The following is a 22,691-nucleotide window of genomic DNA, read 5'->3' on the forward strand; positions in this document are numbered from 1 at the left end:
TATATAAGTGATTAGCATTTGCTTATTTTAAGTTGGATGAGCTGAACACACCAGAGGCATCCTCAGAACCCCCGGGCCCGTAAAGTCCTCCAGGTTTCCTATGATCACTGGCTTATGAAGAGGACATATAAGGGAGATGTTCTGTTCAATTAATGTTCTATCTTTATTTCTGTCTGTCTCCTATGTACCTGTATTTATTTATGTACAGCTTATTGTGATACTGTATTCAGTGTTGATATTACTTTGCTGACTTTATTATCCATATTTACAACATTTAGTAAACCAAGTTTTGCACCTTTTTTTTTTTTTTTTCTCATACTTATCTGTTACTCTTGGCTCTTAGTAACCATTTGGTTCTATTTCCCTTCCACCCCCACCATTAATGTAGAGAGCACTGTTGGAACTGCATCTAAGTGAAATATCTAGGTTAATTAGTTAGGGGTAGTAACCGCTGCAATAAGCAAGCTACACCCATGCTTATTTGTTTACCCAGACTATGTAATTCAGTCTTTGTTGGTTGTTGTCTGTATATAGATCCACTTTTCTTCATTCATCATTAATACTACTACTTCATGATGTAGTAGTAAAGCAAGGAGTACAGAAAATTAAACAAGTTTCACATCTTAGTCAGAACGTTGCATTGAGAATGTACATTCTCTCATTAGACTTAATCTTCATGTTTCGATTCAGAGTAGTTAAATCACAAGCGGATTGTGATACATAACAGGAGGACCTTGCAAGACTGGAAGATTGGGCATCCAAATGGCAGATGAAATTTAATGTGGACAAGTGCAAGGTGTTGTGCATAGGGAAAAATAACCCTTGCTGTAGTTACACGAAGTTAGGTTCCATATTAGGAACTACCACCCAGGAAAAAGATCTAGGCATCATAGTGGATAATAATTTAAAATCGTCACCTCAGTGTGCTGCAGCAGTCAAAAAAGCAAACAGAATGTTAGGAATTATTAGGAAGGGAATGATTAATAAAACAGAAAGTGTCATAATGCCTCTATATCGCTCCATGGTGAGACCGCACCTTGAATACTGTGTACAATTCTGGTCGCCGCATCTCAAAAAAGATATAGTTGCGATGGAGAAGAAACAGAGAAGGGCAACCAAAATGATAAAGGGGATGGAACAGCTCCCCTATGAGGAAAGTCTGAAGAGGTTAGGGCTGTTCAGCTTGGAGAAGAGACGGCTGAGGGGGGATATGATAGAGGTGTTTAAATACATGAGAGGTCTTGAACAAGTAGATGTGAATCAGTTATTTACACTTTCGGATAATAGGACTAGGGGGCATTCCATGAAGTTAGCAAGTAACACATTTATGACTAATCGGAGAAAATTATTTTTCACTCAACGCACAATAAAGCTCTGGAATTTGTTGCCAGAGGATGTGGTTAGTGCAGTTAGTGTAGCTGGGTTCAAAAAAGGTTTGGATAAATTCTTGGAGAAGAAGTCCATTAATGGCTATTAATTGCATCAGTGGCATGGAATCTTCTTAGTGTTTGGGTAATTGCCAGATTCTTGTGGCCTGGTTTTGGCCTCTGTTGCAAACAGGATGCTGGGCTTGATGGACCCTTGGTCTGACCCAGCATGGCAAGTTCTTACGTTCTTATCTTTTGTTGGGAGAGAAGCAGAAATGCACACACTTAATAAAAGCCACTGCCAGCAAAAAGAAGCTACAGGGAGAGTAAGTCACAGGCCCAGAAATGGCCAGCAACGATGTGGTGGCAGCGACGCTGTTTGGGCTCTGGCCATCTCTGGGCCTGTGACTTACTCTCCCTGCAGCTTCTTTTTGCTGGCAGTGGCTTTTATTAAGTGTGTGCATTTCTGCTTCTCTCCCGATTGATGGCTGGGTCAATTTCTAATTTTGGACGACTAGGGCAGACTGGGGGGGTGTCTGGTAATTCTTACCAAAGTCTGGGCAGCTGCTGCTGATGTTTCTGCCCACCTCCACAGACTCCTCTTAGTCTTCTGGTCCTGCCACTGCTGAAATTCTCCCTATTGCTGCAGACTCCATCCTATCTTTCACTGTGAAGTGCAGCATGAAACCAACTGCAGGCGGCCTTGCCGCGATGCCGCATGCTGACTTTGGCTACTCCATGGCTCCTTCTCACTGCCCTGGGTGGCTGCTGGCCGGTTACTATTGACCCCAAAGCAAAAAATACAACAAACCTTCCTGTATCTACAAAATAATTGGGTGGGCCTGAGCACCTAAAAAAAACCCAGACCTGAAAAAGCTGTCTAATTTCTTGTCTGAACATAGGCACCACGCTAAAGATCATGATGCATCACAATTGCCAAGAGAAGCAGTGAGAAGAGAGCGTGTTGATACGCACAACACATCGAACCTTTCATCGGCACACAACATGTTGACGCGCCACTTGGTGCACAACACAGCCCTCAAAACATCTCATGCTAAAACCATCCAAGTTCGATTCATCAATGCAGTCTTGGCATTTTAAACCCGCTGTACTTTTCACAAAACATCATACTTCTCAAAAGAGCGTATTACTAAAGGAGTGTAGCGAATCACACACATCCAATGTGATCCCTTCCAGCAGATCCTTTCTCAGCCTCCCTGGGTATCCGTGTCATCACCAGATTCCCAATCTGTATATTCTGAAACGTCGTCCTGTTCACTCAGCAACACTCTATTCTTCAGGAGGATCTCTTACCAAAAGCTATACCTCCTGACCACGAACGAGAATTTTGGAAACAACCTGTGAAACTTCACCCTCATGATACATTCCCATTCTTCTCGTCAACTGTTAATGTTGCTGGGTCACATGGCAGCAACTACCCATGTAATACCTTACACTCGTCTTCACATGCGCTGTCTTCAATGGGGACTAAAAACACAATGGACGCATATCTTCAACCAATGCCCTGTCAGATATCAAACTCCATGAAGAAAGACATTTATTGGTGGTTATATCCGGAAGTCCTAACCATAGGATCACTTCTTCGAGATCAAACCAACACTCTCATATTAATCACAGATGCTTCCACACAAGGTTGCGCGCACTTACTCCATTACAAAACTCAAAGTCAATGGTCGGAAGAACTTGTTTACCAAATAAATCTTTTGGCACTCAGCCACGAGATATGCCTTGAGGGCATACCATCATGATTCACACAGACAATGTGGCCATGTTTTATGTAAACAAGCAAGGAGGGTCAGGTTCTTAGATTCTATGCAGGAAAGCAGTATGGATCTGGGAATGGGTCCTAAGTAACTTGATAACCGTGAGAGCCACATACTTACCAGGCATAGTGAACACCTTAGCCGACCGGCTCAGCAGACTTTCACCCCCATGAATGGTCTCTCAACCCATCAGTAACAAACAGAATCTTTCTTCACTGGGGTCAACCTTGGCTAGATCTCTTTGCCACAGAACAAAACTGGAAAGTTCCTCAATTTTGTTCCATATACCTAAGCCATCTCAGGACAACACAGGATGCCTTCCTAATTTCATGGTCGACAGGTCTCCTTTATGCATTTCCTCAGATTCCTCTCATCTCAAGAACAGTACTGAAAATAAGAGACAGGGCCCATATGATTCTCATAGCACCAGCATGGCTGAGACAATCCTGGTTTGCTTATCTGGTTCAGTGATCCGAGACCAAACCCTTGGATCTGGCTCAAAATCCAGATCTGACTCAGGAGGGAGGATCTCTGCTACCCCATCTTCACTCCTCCCTCCATCTGATGGCTTGGATGTTGAACAGGAAGTTTTACAATCATTAGCACTTTCAGCAGATATCAAGGAAATTATAATAGCAGCTAGAAAACCATCAACCAGACGTAATTATTCCTTTAAATGGAAAAGATATGCCAAATTTGAAACATTAGCCCTTTTTCCTCTGCACCCTCAAAAATCCTTTCCTACTTACTACATCTATCTAACACAGGGTTAGCAACATCTTTAGTTAGAGTTCATGTAAGTGCTAGTGCTGCTTATCACAAAAGGATCAAAGACTTTTTTTTTCAATAGCTTTGGCGCCCGTTGGTCTCACGTTTTATGAAAGGACTTCTAAATCTTCATCTTCAATCTGCAAATCTCCAGTGCCTTGGGATCTAAATATAGTCTTATCAGCATTAATGAGAGCCCCTTTCGAACCACTTAACTCTGTCCACTTGGTTTTTCTCATAGCAATTGCCCATGCCCAAAGAGTCAGTGAGCTTCAGGCATTTAGTTCATTTTTTTTTCCCTACCTGCAGTTTTATCATGACAAAGTAGTTCTCAGAACTCATCCCAAGTTTCTACCTAAAGTAGTTTCAGCTTTTCACATAGGTAAAGAGATGTCTTGATTTATCTTCTTCCCTAAACCTCACAAGAACAAAAGAGAATCTATGCTCCATGCTTTGGCTTACTATAAACAAAGAACTCAACCTCACTGCTGAGCTTCACAACTGTTCATCTTTAACCCTAACTCATTAGGAGTAGCAGTTTCAAAAAGAATAATTTCCAACTGGATCATGAATTGCATTCAATTCTGTCACTCCTCAGCACAACAAGCCTTATCTACTCCAGTCACTGCTCATCAGGTGCGAGTCACAGCATCCTCTGTGGCTCGTCTCCATAGAAGACATCTGTAAAGCAGCTACTTGGGTCATCAATGCATACCTTTACCGCACATTACTGCCTTGACTATCGGCTTCAGATAGCAGTCTGGGAAAAGCAGTATTATCAAATGTGCTTGGCGGAAGAGATGTTCATTGAGGGGAAAAATAAAATCAGGCGGCGTTAACATTTAATTCTAAAGCCATCCTCCCAATAAAGATCTTCGTTTTCTTTAAGCTTGGGACTTCCAAGCAGCATGGCTAATTCAGCCTGCTTACCAACAGAAAAGAAGCAGTTTGCTTACTATAAGCAGTGTTTTCCTTAGATAGCAGGATGAATTAGCCATGCGTACCCTCCCTCCTTCCTGGACATGTCTCCTATCCCACATTTTCCATCTATTCTAATTTCTATCTAGCTTTCTCACAAACTGAAGAGACCAGGCTTTTTAGCTTGGAGACGCAGATGCCCGCCGGGCTCCGCCGTGATGTCACCCAAACAGCATGGCTAATTCATCCTGCTATCTACGGAAAACACCGTTTATAGTAAGCAAACTGCTTATCTGCTGAAGGAAAGCAGGTAATGGAGTATCTCTGTGCTTATTCCATAAGGGCCAAATATTCAAACCTATGCGTGGGTGTAGATTTGTGCGTGCAACCCGGCACGCAGAAACCTACTAACGAATTTATAACACGAGCGCGCATGTTATAAAATCCGGGGTCGGCGCGCACAAGGGGGTGCACACTTGTGCACCTCTTGCGGGCCGAGCCCTAGGGGAGCCCCAATGGCTTCCCCCTTGTTTTTGAGTTTACGCCTGCCTTCGGGCAGGCATAACTTGTGCGCGCCGGCACGGCCACTGTGCCGGAGGCCTCAGTCCCACCCCTTTTTCAAAGCCCCGGGACATATGCACGTCCCGGGGCTTGCGCGCGTCGCCGAGCCTATGCAAAATAGGCTCGGCGCGCAGGGATGGGTTTTTGGGGTTACACATGTAACCCTTTGAAATTTGCCCCTAAGTGCTCAGGCCTCCTGGTGAGTGGAGGTGTGATGACAGTGACTCAGGAAGATATTCTCAAGGCAGTCACTTGATTTTGCATTTGTTCACTAAGCATTAGAGTAGATGTACATGCTAAGACATGTGTGGTTTTTGAAGCAAGCATTCTTAAGGTAGCTGTCATCATACCACCACATTAGGAGCAGGATGATAAAGGAAAAATTTTGTTGTACCTGTTTTCCTTTCTTTGAATCCTGCTGTACCACTCCAGAAATTATCCAAGAGATCAGGGTCTGCAGTTAGCAATTATATTCTGTACACAAACCTGTAGGTGTCATAGAAAGGTCATACTAAAGTTCTTCTCTAGGAGAGCCAGAATGTGCATCTCTCATCCTTTTTTTTTTTTTTTTGTGTTATCTCCTGCTCTGTAGGTTCTTTCAGAGAAGGGTTGCTGGAGTTTTTGTTTCTTTTTTTTGGCACGGCGGGGAGGAAAGGCTTCTTCCCTATTGAATATATTTAAAAAAATGAGTTGTTTGGAGCTCCATAATGGTTGTCTAGTTTCTCCATGGCTTTGTCAACGGTATGCTGGCAACTCACTGTGCTGTACTACTACAAATACCAGTAGTGTCACTAGAAAGTTGTTTTTTTTTGTGGTTGGTCTTCATCTGCTAGCAGGGAAGAATAAACACACAATTGGACTGGTGTAGCAGGATTCAAGGAAAGGAAATTTAAAAGTAAGATTAAACTGCCTCTTACATTTTTCCTATAAGATTATGTGCCAATTACAATTCATCTGTCACTAGCCTTTATGCTTTCATTAATTTTTGTGTCTGAGAACGGATATTTGATCTGTTTCTGGACCTTTCCTGAACTTCAGATATTACAGTTGTGCAAAACTTGAGTTGCTCTGGAGGATTCTAAGGGTTTTAGGAATGTTCCAGGTTATACACATTCTACAGAGCCATGTTAACAATCCTGTCATTAGGCAGGCTTTTCCCTCCCCTTTTTTGGGGTGGGGGGGGGCCTTGATGATTCTTGGTGCCAAAGGCTTTTCAGAATGGCAGAAAATGCCTTCTTCCAATCTACCTTAATATAAAGATGTATGTGTTGTGCAGGGTTACTCGCGAAAAGCAGCTGCCTTGGAGTTCTTGAATCGGTTGGAGGAGGCCAAGCGAACATATGAAGAGGGACTGAAGCATGAAGCAGGGAATCAGCAACTGAAGGAGGGCTTGCAGAGTGTGGAGGCCAGGTTGGCAGGTAAAGAGCATGGGGATGGGGTGGCAATGGTATTGTTTGTTCACATGAAGGAGATGAGTGAGAAAAGCATAGAGCCACCACTCTGCACAGGTTGGAGGGGTGAGAGCAGGTGTAGGGTGGACACAGCGATATCTGAATATGTGGTGGGGGATGAGATGTGCAGAGCCTTCCCCTCAGCACAGTTTTTATTTATTCACTTATTTTATTTTTTTTGTAGCCTTCACTTCTACCTTGAATTCAGGGCAGATTACAAATCTTTAAACATCCATAAAAGACAGCTTTTAATTTTCTTACAAAATACCTTCACATCTGTTTCCTCACGAATTTCAATTGAAAGGCTGTTCCAAAGGTCTAGACTGAGTAACCATGAGTTTATAATCCTTTAGAAGTGACAAAGTGAATTTGCTCCTTATGAATGCAATGTTCTCCCAGAAGTGTACTTAAAATAATTTAGCTTCCAAAGAGCAGGGGGTCTCCTCACAGTTGGGTGGGAATGGCAGAAGGCAGATCTGGTGCTGTCTTTCAGCATGGGAGAAGGGTGGAAGGGAGATGCAGGGTGGCCATGGAGCTATCGCCTCAGCACAGGGTAGGAGGGGGTGGTCATGGAGCAGCCCCTTAAGACAGCTGCTAATAGCTTTTTGCCTCTCTTCATCCTGACAGAGAGGAAATTCATGAATCCATTCAATGTACCTAACTTTTACCAGAAGCTGGAGAGTGACCCCAGGACCCGAGCATTACTTAATGACCCCAGCTACAGGGACCTTATTGAGCAGCTGCGCAGCAAGCCAACAGATTTGGGCATGTGAGTATCTGCCCTGGTGTTGATCCACCAGTGGACACCAGAGATGGTGCTCTATGGCACACTATGCACTTCATGCAGAATGCATTCTGGGTCCAAGGAATGGATTAGGCATGTTCCATTGAAAATAGCTAAAATGTTACCTGATACTGTCCATGTAAGAAGGACCCTTGCCAGAGCTGGTGTCTTTCTCACCATGTCCCACATGACTTTCCTTTCTAAAAGTGTCATCCCTTGCAGGAAGCTGCAGGACCCACGGGTGATGACCACGCTCAGTGTCCTTCTAGGAGTGGAGCTTGGCAGCGCAGAGGAGGATGATGAGGAAACAACTGCCACATCCCCTTCACCACCCCAAACCAAAAAACAGAACAAGCCTGAGCCCATGGAGGAAGAACTGCCAGAGAACAAGAAACAGGTAGCATGTGCTGCTTGCCTCGGAAAGACTGTATATATGGAATTGGCAATAAATCCTCATTCCTGGACATACCCAGATCAGTCCAGACCAGTGGGTTATGCACTCCCACCAGCAGATGGAGGCAGAGAGCAAAACTTTGAGGCACTGCAATATCCAAGTGTGCCACCTGCAGCTCCTCAGTATTTCTCTGCCTCCAGCAGATGGTGGTGGTGCATACGTGCAGCTCTTGGCTGAGTTCTCTGGAATTGGTTGCTCCCCGAGGTGCCAGGTTCCGTATTGGGCCATCCCTCGGATAGAGCCGGGCGAACGGGGGGTTGGATATCCCTGGCAGTGCTAGCCAGTCCCTCAGATAGCCAAGGGACTGGCTCCCTCAGCGGTCCCAAAGCCTCCCTCTGGTTGTCAAGTGGCTCAGGGAAGTATCCCCTTTGGGGAAGTTTTGTTGGCTATTTTTATTCATTCACTAGCGGTACCCGGCCACGCGTTGCAGTGGCAGAGTCAGGTTCTTTACCCTCCCTCCCCCTTCCCCTTGCTCACTTTTTTTTTTATATTTATTGATTTTCCAAAAGTATTACAAAGTAAATACATATTCCTTAGTAATTTAACAGGAAATCTTTTCCAGATATATAACATCTACTATGATATAATCAATTGCAATTTGGATTCAACATCTTTTAAGAATAAAGAAAAACAGAGGCTTATTACCTAATAGGGAGATTATAAACTCAAACTTTACAGAAACATTCTACATTGTAATTCCTGCATTTACTTAATTTATTCACTGGGTATGGGGGACATTACTGCCAGTTTCCTTTGTTCTATAAACATTTTCAAGTGATCAGGGGAAAAAAAAAAAGAATGTATCTTGCTGTTTTCTAATCACACACTTACATGGGTAACGAAGTATAAATGAATATCCCCTATCTATTACTTCCTGACGATAAGTCAGGAAGTTTTTCCTTTTCAATTGTGTGAGTGTGGACAAGTCAGGGAAAATCTTTACCATGCCATCATTAAATGAAATAGGATACTTTGTAAAATATACTTTCATCACTTTGTTTAACTGCAGAAGATTCATAAATGATACCAACAAGGTGCCCCTATCTATAATCTGATTGTTTGTACTCTCTAAAAAATTTGTTAGATTCCCTTGAAAGGGAGTCTCCTCTATATTCATATTGGGGTTTCTATTGGGAAGAAAATAACAAAAACTAATCTCAGGCAAATCATTGTCAGAAAAAAGCATAACTTCTCTAAAAAAATCTTTGTAAAGTTTCCATAGGAACTTCACCTACTATACGAGGAAAATTCAACATTCTCAAATTTAATCGTTTCACATTATTCTCAAATATCTCGATTCGCCTGGAAAGAAAATCCCTGTCTTTAACGACAGCTACCTGGAATTCTATATTTTTCTTTCCCATATCCTCTAAAGTTTTAACCCTATCTTCTGTAGTTTTTAATTTATTCTGTATCTCTATTACTTCCTGTTTGTTTTCCCTGGCATTATCATCCATTTTCTTCTCTAACCCTTTTAAATTCAAAGACATCGCTGCCATCATGTCCCACAATGTCTCCAGTGTAACCACCGTGGGTCATTCTAAAGTCTCTGAAAGTCTCACTCCATCTGCAGTTTGATCTTTTCCTCTTTGAACTGCTCCCCCCTCAGCGCCTCCTTCACCAGTAGGTGTCGGTGGCGTGGTATCGATGGACCGAGATTGATCCAGTATTACTTCAGAAGCTCTCCACTCTGGTGGTAAACCCAGATTTGGGCTCAGTGAAGCCTTCTCCATGGATTCTGATCCACCTCCCTTAGGGCCAGAATCAGCGGTTTCTTTGGCTACTGGATTTAATGCAGGATTAACCATAAAACGTACAATTTCCTGCTGTGTTAAAGTTGGAAGTTGCAAAGAGGGATACACCCTTACCTTGCCCTTTCGCTTTGGAGGCATCTTACAAAAGATTTCAGTTGCAGGTTGTTCGTTTCAGGTGACAATGCAGTCTATTAGCCTCTGTAGCAGTAGCTTCTTCTTTGTAAGAAATATTAACCTCTCGACCTCTCGCATCCGAACGAAGCCGAACAAAGCCGCGCGCCCCTTAGGTGCGTGCGGCTTGGTGGCGCGCCTTAGGACGCTGATCTTATAGCGTCCTCCAAGGGCTCCTCCCTCCGGTGTAACAGGGAGCAGAGAGGTTCAAATTAGGAACAAGTCCCCCTTGCTCATTTAACTCAGTCACTCATCCTCCTTCCCCTTGGTCACTCACACCCCCCCCCCCTTCCCTCCCCTCCCCTGTCCCCACTCCAACTCTCTCCCCTCACACTCACCTCTCCCCTCATTCTCCCTCCCCCCCCCCCCCCCCCCCCCGCCTACTGCCTACCCTTCAGATCAGAAAACCTTTGTCTTTCTATTTCTGTGGGAACCCCCCCACCCCCCAAAAAAAAAACCCCAATCCCAACCCTTTAAATCAAATAACTCCCCACCCTCCTGCCCTCTCCCAAGACCTGGGAAATTAAAATTGTTGGTGCTACCTGTGGTCTGTCCCTGGGCATCTGTGCGCGTTATGTAGCCAAATAGGGGCGTGCCTAACCAAATTTGCACTTCCAAATTTGTTTTGTGGTCTGGGGAAGGCTATTTTGGTGCGTTCCCGATATCGTGCAAGTTTAATGTATGTATTTGTGTGTGAACCTCCCCCCTTCCCCCAAAACACAACCCTATGAGAAAAGTTCTCTTAAACTAACCACCCCACACTCTCCTGCTCACCCAGAGTTGCTGAATGAATTAAACCTACCCCTCCCCAAGATGTTCGTAATAAATTCATTACCACCCCCCCACCCTCCAGACCCCCCGAGACCTGATAAAAATGTCAGTCGGTGGAGCGGGCGTTCAGGTGCGGTCCGGGAGCGATATATTGGCGTTGGTCCGTCGGCTGCGAGCACTGAAACGGGTTCCGACGGCCCTTTGCCCTTATGTCAGTGGGGTGGAGCAATGGCAGCGGTAGGTCCTCTGACATAGTAAGGGTAAAGGTCCACTAGCTGCCAGTCCTGAAAATGGCGCCGAGGGGCCCTCGCCCTTACTATGTCACATGGGCTACTGCCGCCATTGGTGTCCCCGAGTAGCACAGTAAGGGAAAGGGCCGTCAGCGCCATGTTGATTGCTGGCAGCCGACGGCCGTAGTGCAGGAGATGTGTCCCGGACCGGTCCTGACCCCCGCTGGAGCCTCCCAGACTTCTGTCAGGTTTTGTGTGTGTTGTGAGGGCCTGGGAAGTAAGTAAATTTGGCATGTGTGTGGGGGGTGTGAGGAGGGTGGTTTTGTGTGTGTTGGGAGGCTGTGGGAAGTAAATCAATTTGGCATGTGTGTGGGGGGTGTGAGGAGGGTGGTGGGTGTATTTTATCTGTAAAGGAAATAGTTATCTTCTGGCGAAAAAAGTGCGCGAATGTGTTAAAATGGAAGTGAAACGTGGACCTGGACTGGCAAAATGATTAGTGTGTTAGTGTAAGGTGTAACAGATGGCGCTTACGTCCAGCAGATGTTGCTGTTTTCTCGAAAAAATTTTAAACCTATTTTACCTGTCACAGGTGTGACATATCTGTAATGTAAGTACAGAAGAACCTTCCTGTATGCGAAATGAAGGTTGTGTCCAAATTTGAAAGCAATCGGTTCAGTGGTTTCTGAGATTAGCGATTTTGTCCAAACTATTTAACATTTTTATTTATATAGATTAAGTTAAAAAAAAAAAAATAGAAAAAGTTCTTCCCTCTGATTTCTTTGGTCAGTGGCTCTGCCGGGTACCTCAGTCTGCTCAGCAGAGCTGAGCTCGGCAGCCCCTCAAACACAGGAGGGTTCTGGAGGGGGGAGCAGGCATCTATCTCTCAGGGCTGCAGGGCTTGCCTTTTCCTGGTTGGGATAGGAGCCTCTCTGCACACGATTGCTCGGCGGTGCTGAGCTAGTTTTAGCGAAGGGCCATTTTGTTTTTGCTTTTTCTTCACTGCTGGCTGCCTTCCTGTGCGTCTGCTCAGTGGGGCTGGGATATTTTTGGTGCGCACGCCATTTTTTGGGCAATCGCGTTTTTCCCACACGATCTCTGCAGCGCTGCTATTTCCCACCCGAAGGGCCCCTGGGGACTTTGCTGCAGGGTGAAAATGGCAGAAAAGCCTGTGGTGTGTGGTCGGCCTACTTGGATTCCCTCTCCCTGTGCACTTCTTGTGCTGCAGAGGGGGGGAGGGGTCCTCTTCTAAAGGGCTGAAGCCCAGGAAGGCTGTGCGTGTGGCATCTTTGGGGGCTGGTTCTAGGGGCAAGTCTCCTGCACTATCAGGAAGGAGTCCCAGGAAGATTCCTCCCCCCGCCCCGCTGTCTCCTACAGTGCAGGAACCGAGTCAGGGAGACGTTAGGGACACAGTCTGATTCCCTGTACGTACCCGGATCAGTCCAGACCATGGGTTATATCCCCATTCCAGCAGATGGCGACAGAAGGAAAACTTGTGAGGCACTCGGAATACCCATGAGCACCCTCTGCATCCCATCAGTATTCTTCTGTCTCCAGCAGATGCGGTTCCCACTTAAATTTTCAAATCTTTGAGGAAAGTTTACAGAATAATTTATTTCTTCCCTTTCCTCTCTCAGTGCTTTTTTCTTTGAATAGATCAAGTTTAAAAAAAATAAAATAAAAAGTTTGTTTTTCTATGATAGGCTCTTAAGCTTGTCTGCATTACAGCTTGCATGTGTTACTGCCTTGAGAATAACCTTGTACTATTTCTAAGGCAGGTTTTCTTTTTCTATTAAGGTTTTTTTCCTTCGTTCCTGGCCCTAGGGATGTAAGCTGGTGGTCCAGCCGCTCCCCCTATCCTAAGGCTGACTGACCTGAGAGGCGCCATTCCTCTGGGTTCAGGGAGCTGAGAGGCGCCATTCCTCAGCCATAAATTAAAAAAATAAATAAATACAGTCATCTGCAGAGAACTTTTTGGCTGCCAGGAGCGCTTTCGGGGGCAGTTTTTTTTTGTCAGGGCCTCAGCTGTTTCCCTTCCCCCATGCCACGAGGGACGTGATGTGCCGCCTGCGGGGAGCCTGGGATTTGGCTCTCCCATGAGGGAATTTGTTCCATAGAAACATAGAAACATAGAAATGACGGCAGAAGAAGACCAACCGGTCCATCCAGTCTGCCCAGCAAGCTTCACACATTTGTTCTCATACTTAACTGTTTCTCTTGGCTCTTAGTAACCTTATGTTCTAATTCCCTTTTCACCCCCACCATTAATGTAGAGAGCAGTGCTGGAGCTGCTTCCAAGTGAAATATTAAGTTTGATTAGTTGGGTAAGCGGCAGCATAGCTCTCTGCCATGAAGCAGAGGGCAATGCTGGAAATGTGTGAAGTATCAGTTTTTCTTTTCCCCTGTCATTGAAGCAAGGAGTCATGCCGGACATGCACCGAAAGTAAAGAATGCCTTGAAAGTCACATTAACTATCATCAAATATTGAAAAGCCTAATAATTGGTAATACCTATAAGCCCATGAACCCATCCCTGTTTTTTTTCTTTTTTTCTTTTCTTTTTTTAATTGGGAGATGGATGCCCTTCATCCTTCTACTCTGTGAAGGTGGACACCTACCACCGGCCACTGGCATCCCGCTCCGTTAATGCCTCTGTGGCTACTGCCGCTCCATGCAGTGTTTTACTACCTGCTCTTTATATGCGTCCTCTAGAACTGATGGATCCCATCCCTGGGTTTTTTTATTATTTATTTAATTGGGAGATGACAGCCCTCCATCCTTCCGCTCCGTGAAGGTGGACACCTACCACTGGCCACTGGCATCCCGCTCCGTGAATGCCTCTGTGGCTACTGCCCACTCTGTGCAGTATTTTACTACCTGCTCTTTATATGGACACCTACCACTGGCATCCCGCTCCGTGAATGCCTCTGTGGCTACTGCCGCTCCGTGCAGTATTTTACTACCTGCTCTTTATATGTGTCCTCTAGACCTGATGGATCCCATCCCTGTTTTGTTTTTTGTTTTTGTTTTTTATTTAATTGGGAGATGACAGCCCTACATCCTTCCGCTCCATGAAGGTGGACACCTACCACTGGCCACTGGCATCCCGCTCCGTGAATGCCTCTGTGGCTACTGCCGCTCCGTGCAGTATTTTACTACCTGCTCTTTATATGCGTCCTCTGGACCTGATGGATCCACAATATTTATCCCATGCCCCTTTGAAGTGCTTCACAGTTTTGGACTTCACCACTTCCTCCGGAAGGGCATTCCAGGCATCCACCACTCTCTCCGTGAAGAAATTCTTCCTGACATTGGTTCTTAGTCTTCCTCCTTGGAGCCTCAGCTCGTGACCTCTGGTTCTGCTGATTTTTTTCTGTTGGAAAAGGTTTGTCATTGTCTTTGGATCGTTAAAGTTTTTCAAGTATCTGAAAGTTTGAATCATATCACCCCTGCTCCTCCTTTCCTCCAGGGTGTACATATTTAGATTCTTCAATCTCTCCTCGTATGTCAACCGATGAAGACCCTCCACCTTCCTGGTCGCCCTTCTCTGTACCGCCTCCAACTTGTCCTTGTCTCTTTGTAGATACGGTCTCCAGAACTGAACACAGTACTCCAGGTGAGGCCTCACCAAGGACCTGTACAAGGGGATTATCACTTCCCTTTTCTTACTCGATATTCCTCTCTCTATGCATCCCAGCATTCTTCTGGCTTTTGCAATCGCCTTGTCGCATTGTTTCGCCGACTTCATATCATTAGACACTATCACCCCAAGGTCTCTCTCCTGCTCCGTGCACATCAGCCTTTCCCCCCCCCATCGAATACAGTTCATTCGGATTTCCACTCCCCAAATGCATGACTTTGCACTTCTTGGCATTGAATTTCAGCTGCCATATCTTCGACCACTCTTCCAGCTTCCTTAAATCCCGTCTCATTCTCTCCACTCCTTCCGGCGTGTCCACTCTGTTGCAGATCTTAGTGTCGTCCGCAAAAAGACAAACCTTACCTTCTATCCCGTCCGCAATGTCGCTCACAAAGATATTGAACAGGACCGGTCCCAACACCGATCCTTGCGGTACACCACTTAAAACCGCTCTCTCTTCAGAGAAAGTTCCATTTACCATCACGCATTGTCTTCTGTCCGTCAACCAGTTTGCAATCCAGGTCACCACTTCGGCACTCACTCCCAAGCTTTTTGTTTTATTCACCAGTCTCCTGTGCGGAACCGTATCAAAAGCTTTGCTGAAATCCAAGTAGATGACATCTAGCGCTCTTCCTTGATCCAATTCCTTGGTTACCCAGTCGAAAAAGTCAATCAGATTTTGTCTGACAGGATCTTCCCCTGGTGAATCCATGCTGCCTCTGGTCCATCAATTCTCCGGACTGTAGATATTTCACTATTCTCTCTTTCAACAGTGACTCCATTACTTTTCCCACCACCGAAGTGAGGCTAACCGGTCTGTAGTTACCAGCCTCTTCTCTGTTCCCACTCTTGTGAAGCGGGACCACCACCGCTCTTCTCCAATCACTCGGCACCACTCCCGTTTCTAGGGATCTATTGAACAGGTCACACAGCGGACCCGCCAGCACATCTCTGAGCTCCCTCAGAATCCTTGGATGAATCCCATCAGGCCCCATGGCTTTGTCCACTTTCAGATTCTTTAGCTCTTCCCATACATTTTCTACTGTAAAATGATTTTCATCTATTCCACTACCCTCCAGCTTCTTGTGTAGAAATGGTCCTTCTCCAGGGTCTTCTTTAGTGAATACAGAGCTGAAGTATTCATTTAATATTTCTGCCATTTCTTCGTCTCTCTCCACACATTGATCATTTCCACCTTTCAATTTCACTATACCACTATGGACTTTTCTCTTTTCGCTGATGTATCTGAAAAATGTTTTGTCACCATTTTTTATCTCCTTGGCAATCCTCTCTTCCGCTTGACTTTTTGCCAACTTGATTACCGTATTTTTCGCTCCATAAGACGCACTTTTTTTCCCCCAAAGGTGGGGGGAAAATGTATGTGCGTCTTATGGAGCGAATATAAAAAAAAAACCAAACAAAAATCTAACAAACACCCCCCCCCCCCCCCCCCGACTCCCCCAAGACCTGCCGACTTAATTTCCTACAACCCCCCCCCAAGACCTGACAAATTAATTTCCTGCAACCCCCCACCCTCCTGACCCCCCCAAGACCTGCCAAACGTCCCTGGTGGTCCAGCGGGGGTCCAGGAGCGTCCGGGAACGATCTCCTGGGCGTGAGCCGTCGGCTGCCAGTAAACAAAATGGCGCCGACGGCCCTATGCCCTCACTATGTCACTGAGACCGACCGCTGCTATTGGTCGGTCTCAGTGACATAGTGAGGGCATAGGGCCGTCGGCGCCATTTTGTTTACTGGCAGCCGACGGCCCTATGCCCTCACTATGTCACTGAGACCGACCAATAGCAGCGATCGGTCTCAGTGACATAGTGAGGGCATAGGGCCGTCGGCTGCCAGTAAACAAAATGGCGCCGACGGCCCTATGCCCTCACTATGTCACTGAGACCGACCAATAGCAGCGGTCGGTCTCAGTGACATAGTGAGGGCATAGGGCCGTCGGCGCCATTTTGTTTACTGGCAGCCGACGGCTCACGCCCAGGAGATCGTTCCCGGACCGCTCCTGGACCCCCGCTGGACCACCAGGGACGTTTGGCAGGTCTTGGGGGGGTCAGGAGGGTGGGGGGTTGCAGGAAATTAATTCGGCAGGTCTTGGGGGGTCAGGAGGGTGGGGGGTTGCAGGAAATTAATTCGGCAGGTCTTGGGGGGGTCAGGGGGGTGGAGGTTGTTAATTTAAAGGGTTGGGATGGGGGGGGGGGGGTTTTGGGGGTTCCCACAGAAAGAAAAATTTTCTGATCTGGGGAGTGGACCGAAATGGCCCTCCCCAGACCCGAAAACAAAATGGGGAGAAAAAAAAAAACTATGCACTCCCCTAATTTGCTCCATAAGACGCCCAGACGCAGAGCCTGTTTAGCACAATTTTTTTTTTTTTAAATTTTCCCCCTCTGAATCCTAGGTGCGTCTTATGGTCAGGTGCGTCTTATGGAGCGAAAAATACGGTAATTTCTTCGTCTCCCTCAGTTGAATCAAATATTCTTCTTTGTGCTCCTCCCTTTGGGATCTTTTATATTTTTTGAATGCTGTTCTTTTAGCTTTAATTTTGTCAGCCACCTCGTTTGAGAACCAGATAGGTTTCATTTTCCTTTTGCTTTTCTTTACATTTCTAACATAAAGAGTAGTTGCCTTGGTGATTGCTCCTTTTAGATTGATCCACTGCTGATCCACATCTCTCTCATTCTCCCATCCATTTAGTTCTTCCTCTAGGTACTTCCCCATTTCCTCAAAGTCTGTGTTTTTGAATTGTAAAACTCGGGTCTTTGTGGTTCTTTTCCCTATTCTTTTAGTGATATTAAACCATATTGTTGATGATCACTGGTGCTGAGGTGGGTGCCCACCTCGACATCAGAGACATTATCTGCATTAGTGAGCACTAAGTCGAGTATATTTCCTTCTCTCGTGGGTTCTAATACCATTTGTTTGAACAAAGCTACTTGCATGGCATCCACTATTGCTCTACTATTTTTAGATTCTGCAGATGGGATTTTCCAGTCTACATCTGGCATATTAAAGTCACCCACGATCACCACTTCTCCCTTCTTACCTATCTTATGGATGTCTTCAACCAGGTCTCTGTCCAGCTCTTCCTTTTGGTTCGGGGGCCTGTAAACCACTCCAATATAAATTGATGCTCCATCATCTGTTTTTAGGTCTACCCATAGTGCTTCTTCCTTGCCCCAACTTCCTTGTAGCTCAGATGCTTGGATATTGTTTCTGACATAAAGAGCCACACCTCCCCCTTTTCTATCCACTCTGTCCTTCCTTAACAAGTTATAGCCTGGTATTGCCGTATCCCAATCATGAGATTCTGTGAACCATGTCTCTGTGATAGCAACAATGTCCACTTCTGCCTCTATCATTAGGGCCTGCAGATCTGGTATTTTATTTCCCAAACTATGAGCATTTGTTCCAAATGCCTCCCTGGCGAGGAGGGTTCCTCAAGGGCTGACAGCAGACCGAGCAGTCATTTTTCAGCCCATCCTTCTTCGGGAGGGTTGGCCCAGTTCCCATTGAGTGTGGGAACAGTGGCCATTTTGAATGCAAATGTGTCTGCATCAGCGTATCCACAGGGCAGCCCTGATGCCAATTTTGTTCGGCCTCCGCCCGTTTTGACTCTGGTTGACACCCCCCGTCCCCCCCCCCCCCCCGGGACCCCTCAACTTTGGGGACATGTCCAGGACTCGGCTCTTTTGTTCCTTCAGATGAGGCCCATCCCCTACCTGCTTTTTCGGCTGATTTTATTTTATTAATGCATAATGCTTACCTGGCCCACATGTTTCAACAGGACAGTGTTCCTTCTGGGCCCTCTCCCCCTAAGGTAAGCAGATTGGAAGGTGCCCGGGACATTTTGGAGACTCCCTCAGGTTCTACTCGGGCTCGAGTAGTTACCATTTCCAACTTTCCAGATCCGGCTCCGGTTGATCTGGATCAGGATGGTGCTGCGGACCTGGATGGAGTTTGTCCAGCATGCACATGGAGGGGGATGATCCCAGAGTCTTGCGGCTTTTTAAAAGGGATGAGCTTGAGCCACATATTTCCCATGTACTTTCTGAGTTAGATATAGATGCGCCTCAGGACCCCTCAGGCTCAAATACGGGGGCGTCAAAAGGTGATCCTGTTTTAGCGGGACTGCGTCCTTCTGCAAAAACATTTCCTTTTCATCCCATGCTGTTGCAGCTGCTCTCCAGGGAATGGGATTCTCCAAATTCAAGCCTACGAGTAGGCAGAGCTATGGATAAGTTATATCCTCTTCCAGAGGAATTCTTAGAACTTCTTAAAGTTCCAAAGGTAGACGCGGCAATGTCAGTGGTCACCAAGAGGACCACTATCCCAGTGACGGTGGACAGCTTTGAGCGACCTGCAAGATCGAAAACTGGAAGTATACCTCAAGAGGATTTTTTGAGGTGTCGGCTTTGGGAGTCAGAGCAGTGGTCTACAGCTCTCTAATGCAAAGAGCAGGTCTGAGATGGGTACAGCAGTTGCTTGGTACCCAGGAGTTGCCGCCTGCAGAAGCGCAGCAAGCTGAAAGCCTGGAGGCGGTGATTGCTTATTCAGCGGATGCGCTTTATGATCTCCTGAAGGTCCTGGCCAGGTCGATGGTGTGGGCAGACATCTCCTTTGGCTCTGCAATTGGTCAGCAGACTCTTCTTCCAAGGTGCAGCTGGACTCTTTCCCTTTTAAGGGTAAATTGTTGTTTGGAGAAGATTTGGAGCAGTTTATCAAATCTTTTGGGGAGAATAAGGTACACAAGCTTCCAGCAGACCTTCCGAGGAATTTTTGGACATTCAATTCTTCTAGGGCCCGTTTCAGAGGATAACTGCGTTTTTCGCAGTCAAGACCTTTTTTCTCAACGTCCTCCATCTAGGTCTCAATCTTGGTCTCATTCCTTTCTTGGCCACACATCCCATCGGGGGGGGCTTCCCACAAGGAGCCGCTTCCAAGGCAACCCAATGAAGGGTCGCTGACCCACTCTTCGCCGCTCAGAGTTGGGAGAAGACTCTCCCTGTTTTACGAGGAGTGGGTCAAGATCATGTCGGATCAGTGGGTCCTAGATATTCTAAAGCACGGTTACATTTTAGAGTTTGCTTGGCCCTTAAGAGACAGGTTCCTCTTTTCCCCCTGCGGACCTTTATGGAAACAGCTAATAGTGTGTCAGACGCTCAACAGACTACTCGACCTTGGAGCTATTCTCCCAGTACCGCTGAAGGAGCAAGGCGCAGGCCAATATTTCGTCTAGTTCGTAGTTCCCAAAAAGGACAACGCCTTCAGACCCATTCTGGATCTCGACAGTAAATCGGGCCCTAAGGGTTCCGCATTTTCGGATGGAAACTGTACGTTCAGTGATAGCAGTACGCAGGGGGGGAATTCCTGGCTTCATTGGACCTCACGGAAGCCTATCTCCACATTCCCATCCACAAGAATCATCAGAAGTTTCTCCGGTTCAAGATTCTGGGTCAGCATTAGCAATTTCAAGCCCTACCATTTGGTCTGCCAACTGCTCTTCGCACCTTCACTAAGGGTAATGGTAGTGGTGGCAGCGGCTCTGCGGAAGGAGGGTGTCCTAGTTCATCACTATCTGGACAACTGGCTCATTCGGCGAAGTCCCAGGATCTTTGCAAGCAGTCTGTCAACAAGGTATTGCATCTCCTGACCTCTCTTGGATGGGTGATCAATTTTGCCAAGAGCGATCTTACGCTGTCACAAACATTGAATTTCTTGGGAGCTCATTTCAACACCAGTGTGGGCAAGGTTTTCTTGCACCAAGACCGGGCGCTCAATCTCATTTCACAGATACAATATTTCCAGAGTCTGACACTTCCCACGGTGTGGGATTATCTCCAAATATTGGGCTCCATGGCCTCCACCATAGATTTGGTACCCTGGGCTTTTGCGCATATGCAACCTTTGCAGAGGGCGTTGCTCTCTCGCTGGAAGCTGGTGTCTCAGGAGTTCCAAGCTCCCTTACCACTTCCGGATCCGGCCAAGAACAGCCTGGGCTGGTGGCTCAATCTGGATCATTTGCTCAGCGGTGTAGACATGGAAGTTCCATAGTGGGTGGTCGTCACCATGGATGCCAGTCTCTCCGGCTGGGGGGCGGTGTGTCAAACTCAGGCAACGCAGGGCCACAGGTCATCGGAGCAGGCGACATGGCCAATCAATTGCCTAGAAATCCGAGCAGTCCGTCTCGCCCTGAAAAGATTCTTCCTCTGGTGCGCGGCATGTCTGTGCGGATTCTCTCAGACAATGCTACCGCGGTAGCATACAACAATCGGCAAGGGGGAACGAAGAGTTGGCACATCTCTCGGGAGACGGACAAGCTCATGATATGGGCAGAGCGTCATCTCTTGCGCCTGGCGGCTTCTCACATAGCGGGAGTAGACAATGTGCAAGCCAATTTCTTAAGCCGGCAGACATTGGATCCTGGAGAGTGGGAGCTATCCGGAGAAGCAATGTCACTTCTGGTTGGGAGGTGGGGACCACCCCATCTCGACTTGATGGCTACTCTAAGGAATGCGAAGGCACCCCACTTTTTCAGTCGCAGACGGGAACACGGGGTGGAAGGGGTGGATGCTCTGGTTCTGCCCTGGCCTCATGACATTCTGCTGTATGTGTTTTCCCCCATGGCCTCTGGTGGGGAAGGTTCTACGGAGAATAGAAGCTCACCATGGAGCAGTAATTCTGGTGGCGCCAGAGTGGCCAAGAAGGCCGTGGTTCGCAGATCTGGTGAATCTAGCGGTGGACGGTCCACTTCGTCTGGGGCATCTTCCTCGACTCCTTCGTCAGGGTCCCGTATTTTTCGACCAGGTAGATCGCTTCTGTCTTGCGGCCTGGCTTTTGAGAGGAGAAGACTGAGAAAAAGAGGCTATCCAGAGGAGGTCATTTCCACGCTTTTGCAGGCCAGGAAGACTTCCACCTCCATTTCTTATGTACGAAAATGGAAGGTTTTTGATTCCTGGTGTGTCTCCGGGGAAATTGCTCCTCGTCATGCGACTGTGGCTCAAATTCTCTCTTTTCTGCAGAGTGGGCTCGGCAAGGGTTTGGCTTACAATTCTCTTCGGGTTCAGGTAGCAGCCCTTGGTTAGCTCATTGGGCGTTTGGATGGAACACCTCTAGCATCACATCTGGACATTGTTCGCTTTTTGGAAGGTGTTAAACACCTGAGACCTCCAGTCCGTGCCCTGTGTCCTTCGTGGAATTTGAATTTGGTACTACGGGCTTTAGGTGGTCCACCTTTTGAGCCACTGAAGCATTCTATGCTCAAGGATTTAACTCTGAAGACTGTGTTTCTCGTGTCCATTTCTTCAGCTTGCAGATTATCGGAACTGCAAGCTTTGTCTTGTAGGGAACCCTATCTGCGCTTCACGGATTCGGGTGTCACCCTGACCACAGTGTCATCTTTCCTCCCGAAGGTGGTATCTTCGTTTCATGTCAATCAGTCTGTGGAGCTTCCAGCCTTCCAAGAGGAGGACTCCAGAGAACTACGGCGGCTTGATGTTATGCGAGCGTTCCTTTGTTACCTGGAGGTCGCTAACAATTTCCGTCTTTCAGATCATTTGTTTGTTCTCTGGAGTGGCCCCAAGAAAGGTCAACAGGCCTCTAAGACTACTATTGCTTGCTGGTTGAAGGTCGCCATTTTGCCTTGTATATCTGATCAGGTAAGCCCCCTCCGGATGGTATTAAAGCACATTCTCTCCGTTCTCAAGCAACTTCTTGGGTGGAAAGTCAGTTGGTATCTCCTCAAGAAATCTGTAGAGCGGCTACATGGAAGTCACTACATACCTTTGTGCGTCATTATCGTCTTAATCTAAGGTCTGTTTGGCGACCAGGTCATTCGAGCAGGGCTATCGAGGGCCCACCCTATGTAGGGAAGCTTTGGTACATCCCATGCTCTGGACTGATCCAGGCAGGTACAGGGAAAAGAAAATTATTCCTTGCCTGCTAATTTTCGTTCCTGTAGTACCATGGATCAGTCCAGACACCCACCCACATTTTTCGATAGCACATTTTCTGTTAGCCTGTTCTTTGGGGTT

At 46.7% G+C, this 22,691-nt stretch overlaps 1 protein-coding gene across 1 annotated transcript in view; it reads left to right on the top strand.

The window, feature by feature from the left end:
• STIP1 (stress induced phosphoprotein 1) overlaps nucleotides 1–22,691 on the top strand; it is a 130,706-nt gene that overhangs the window by 13,745 nt on the left and 94,270 nt on the right. The window contains exons 3-5 of the mRNA XM_029614750.1: nucleotides 6,675–6,816; nucleotides 7,477–7,618; nucleotides 7,856–8,030. Coding sequence (XP_029470610.1) covers nucleotides 6,675–6,816; nucleotides 7,477–7,618; nucleotides 7,856–8,030 — 459 coding nt within the window. The remainder of the gene's footprint in view (nucleotides 1–6,674; nucleotides 6,817–7,476; nucleotides 7,619–7,855; nucleotides 8,031–22,691) is intronic.

Source organism: Rhinatrema bivittatum, chromosome 8 (assembly GCF_901001135.1).
Source record: "Rhinatrema bivittatum chromosome 8, aRhiBiv1.1, whole genome shotgun sequence".
NCBI classification, from domain to species: Eukaryota; Metazoa; Chordata; class Amphibia; order Gymnophiona; family Rhinatrematidae; genus Rhinatrema; species Rhinatrema bivittatum.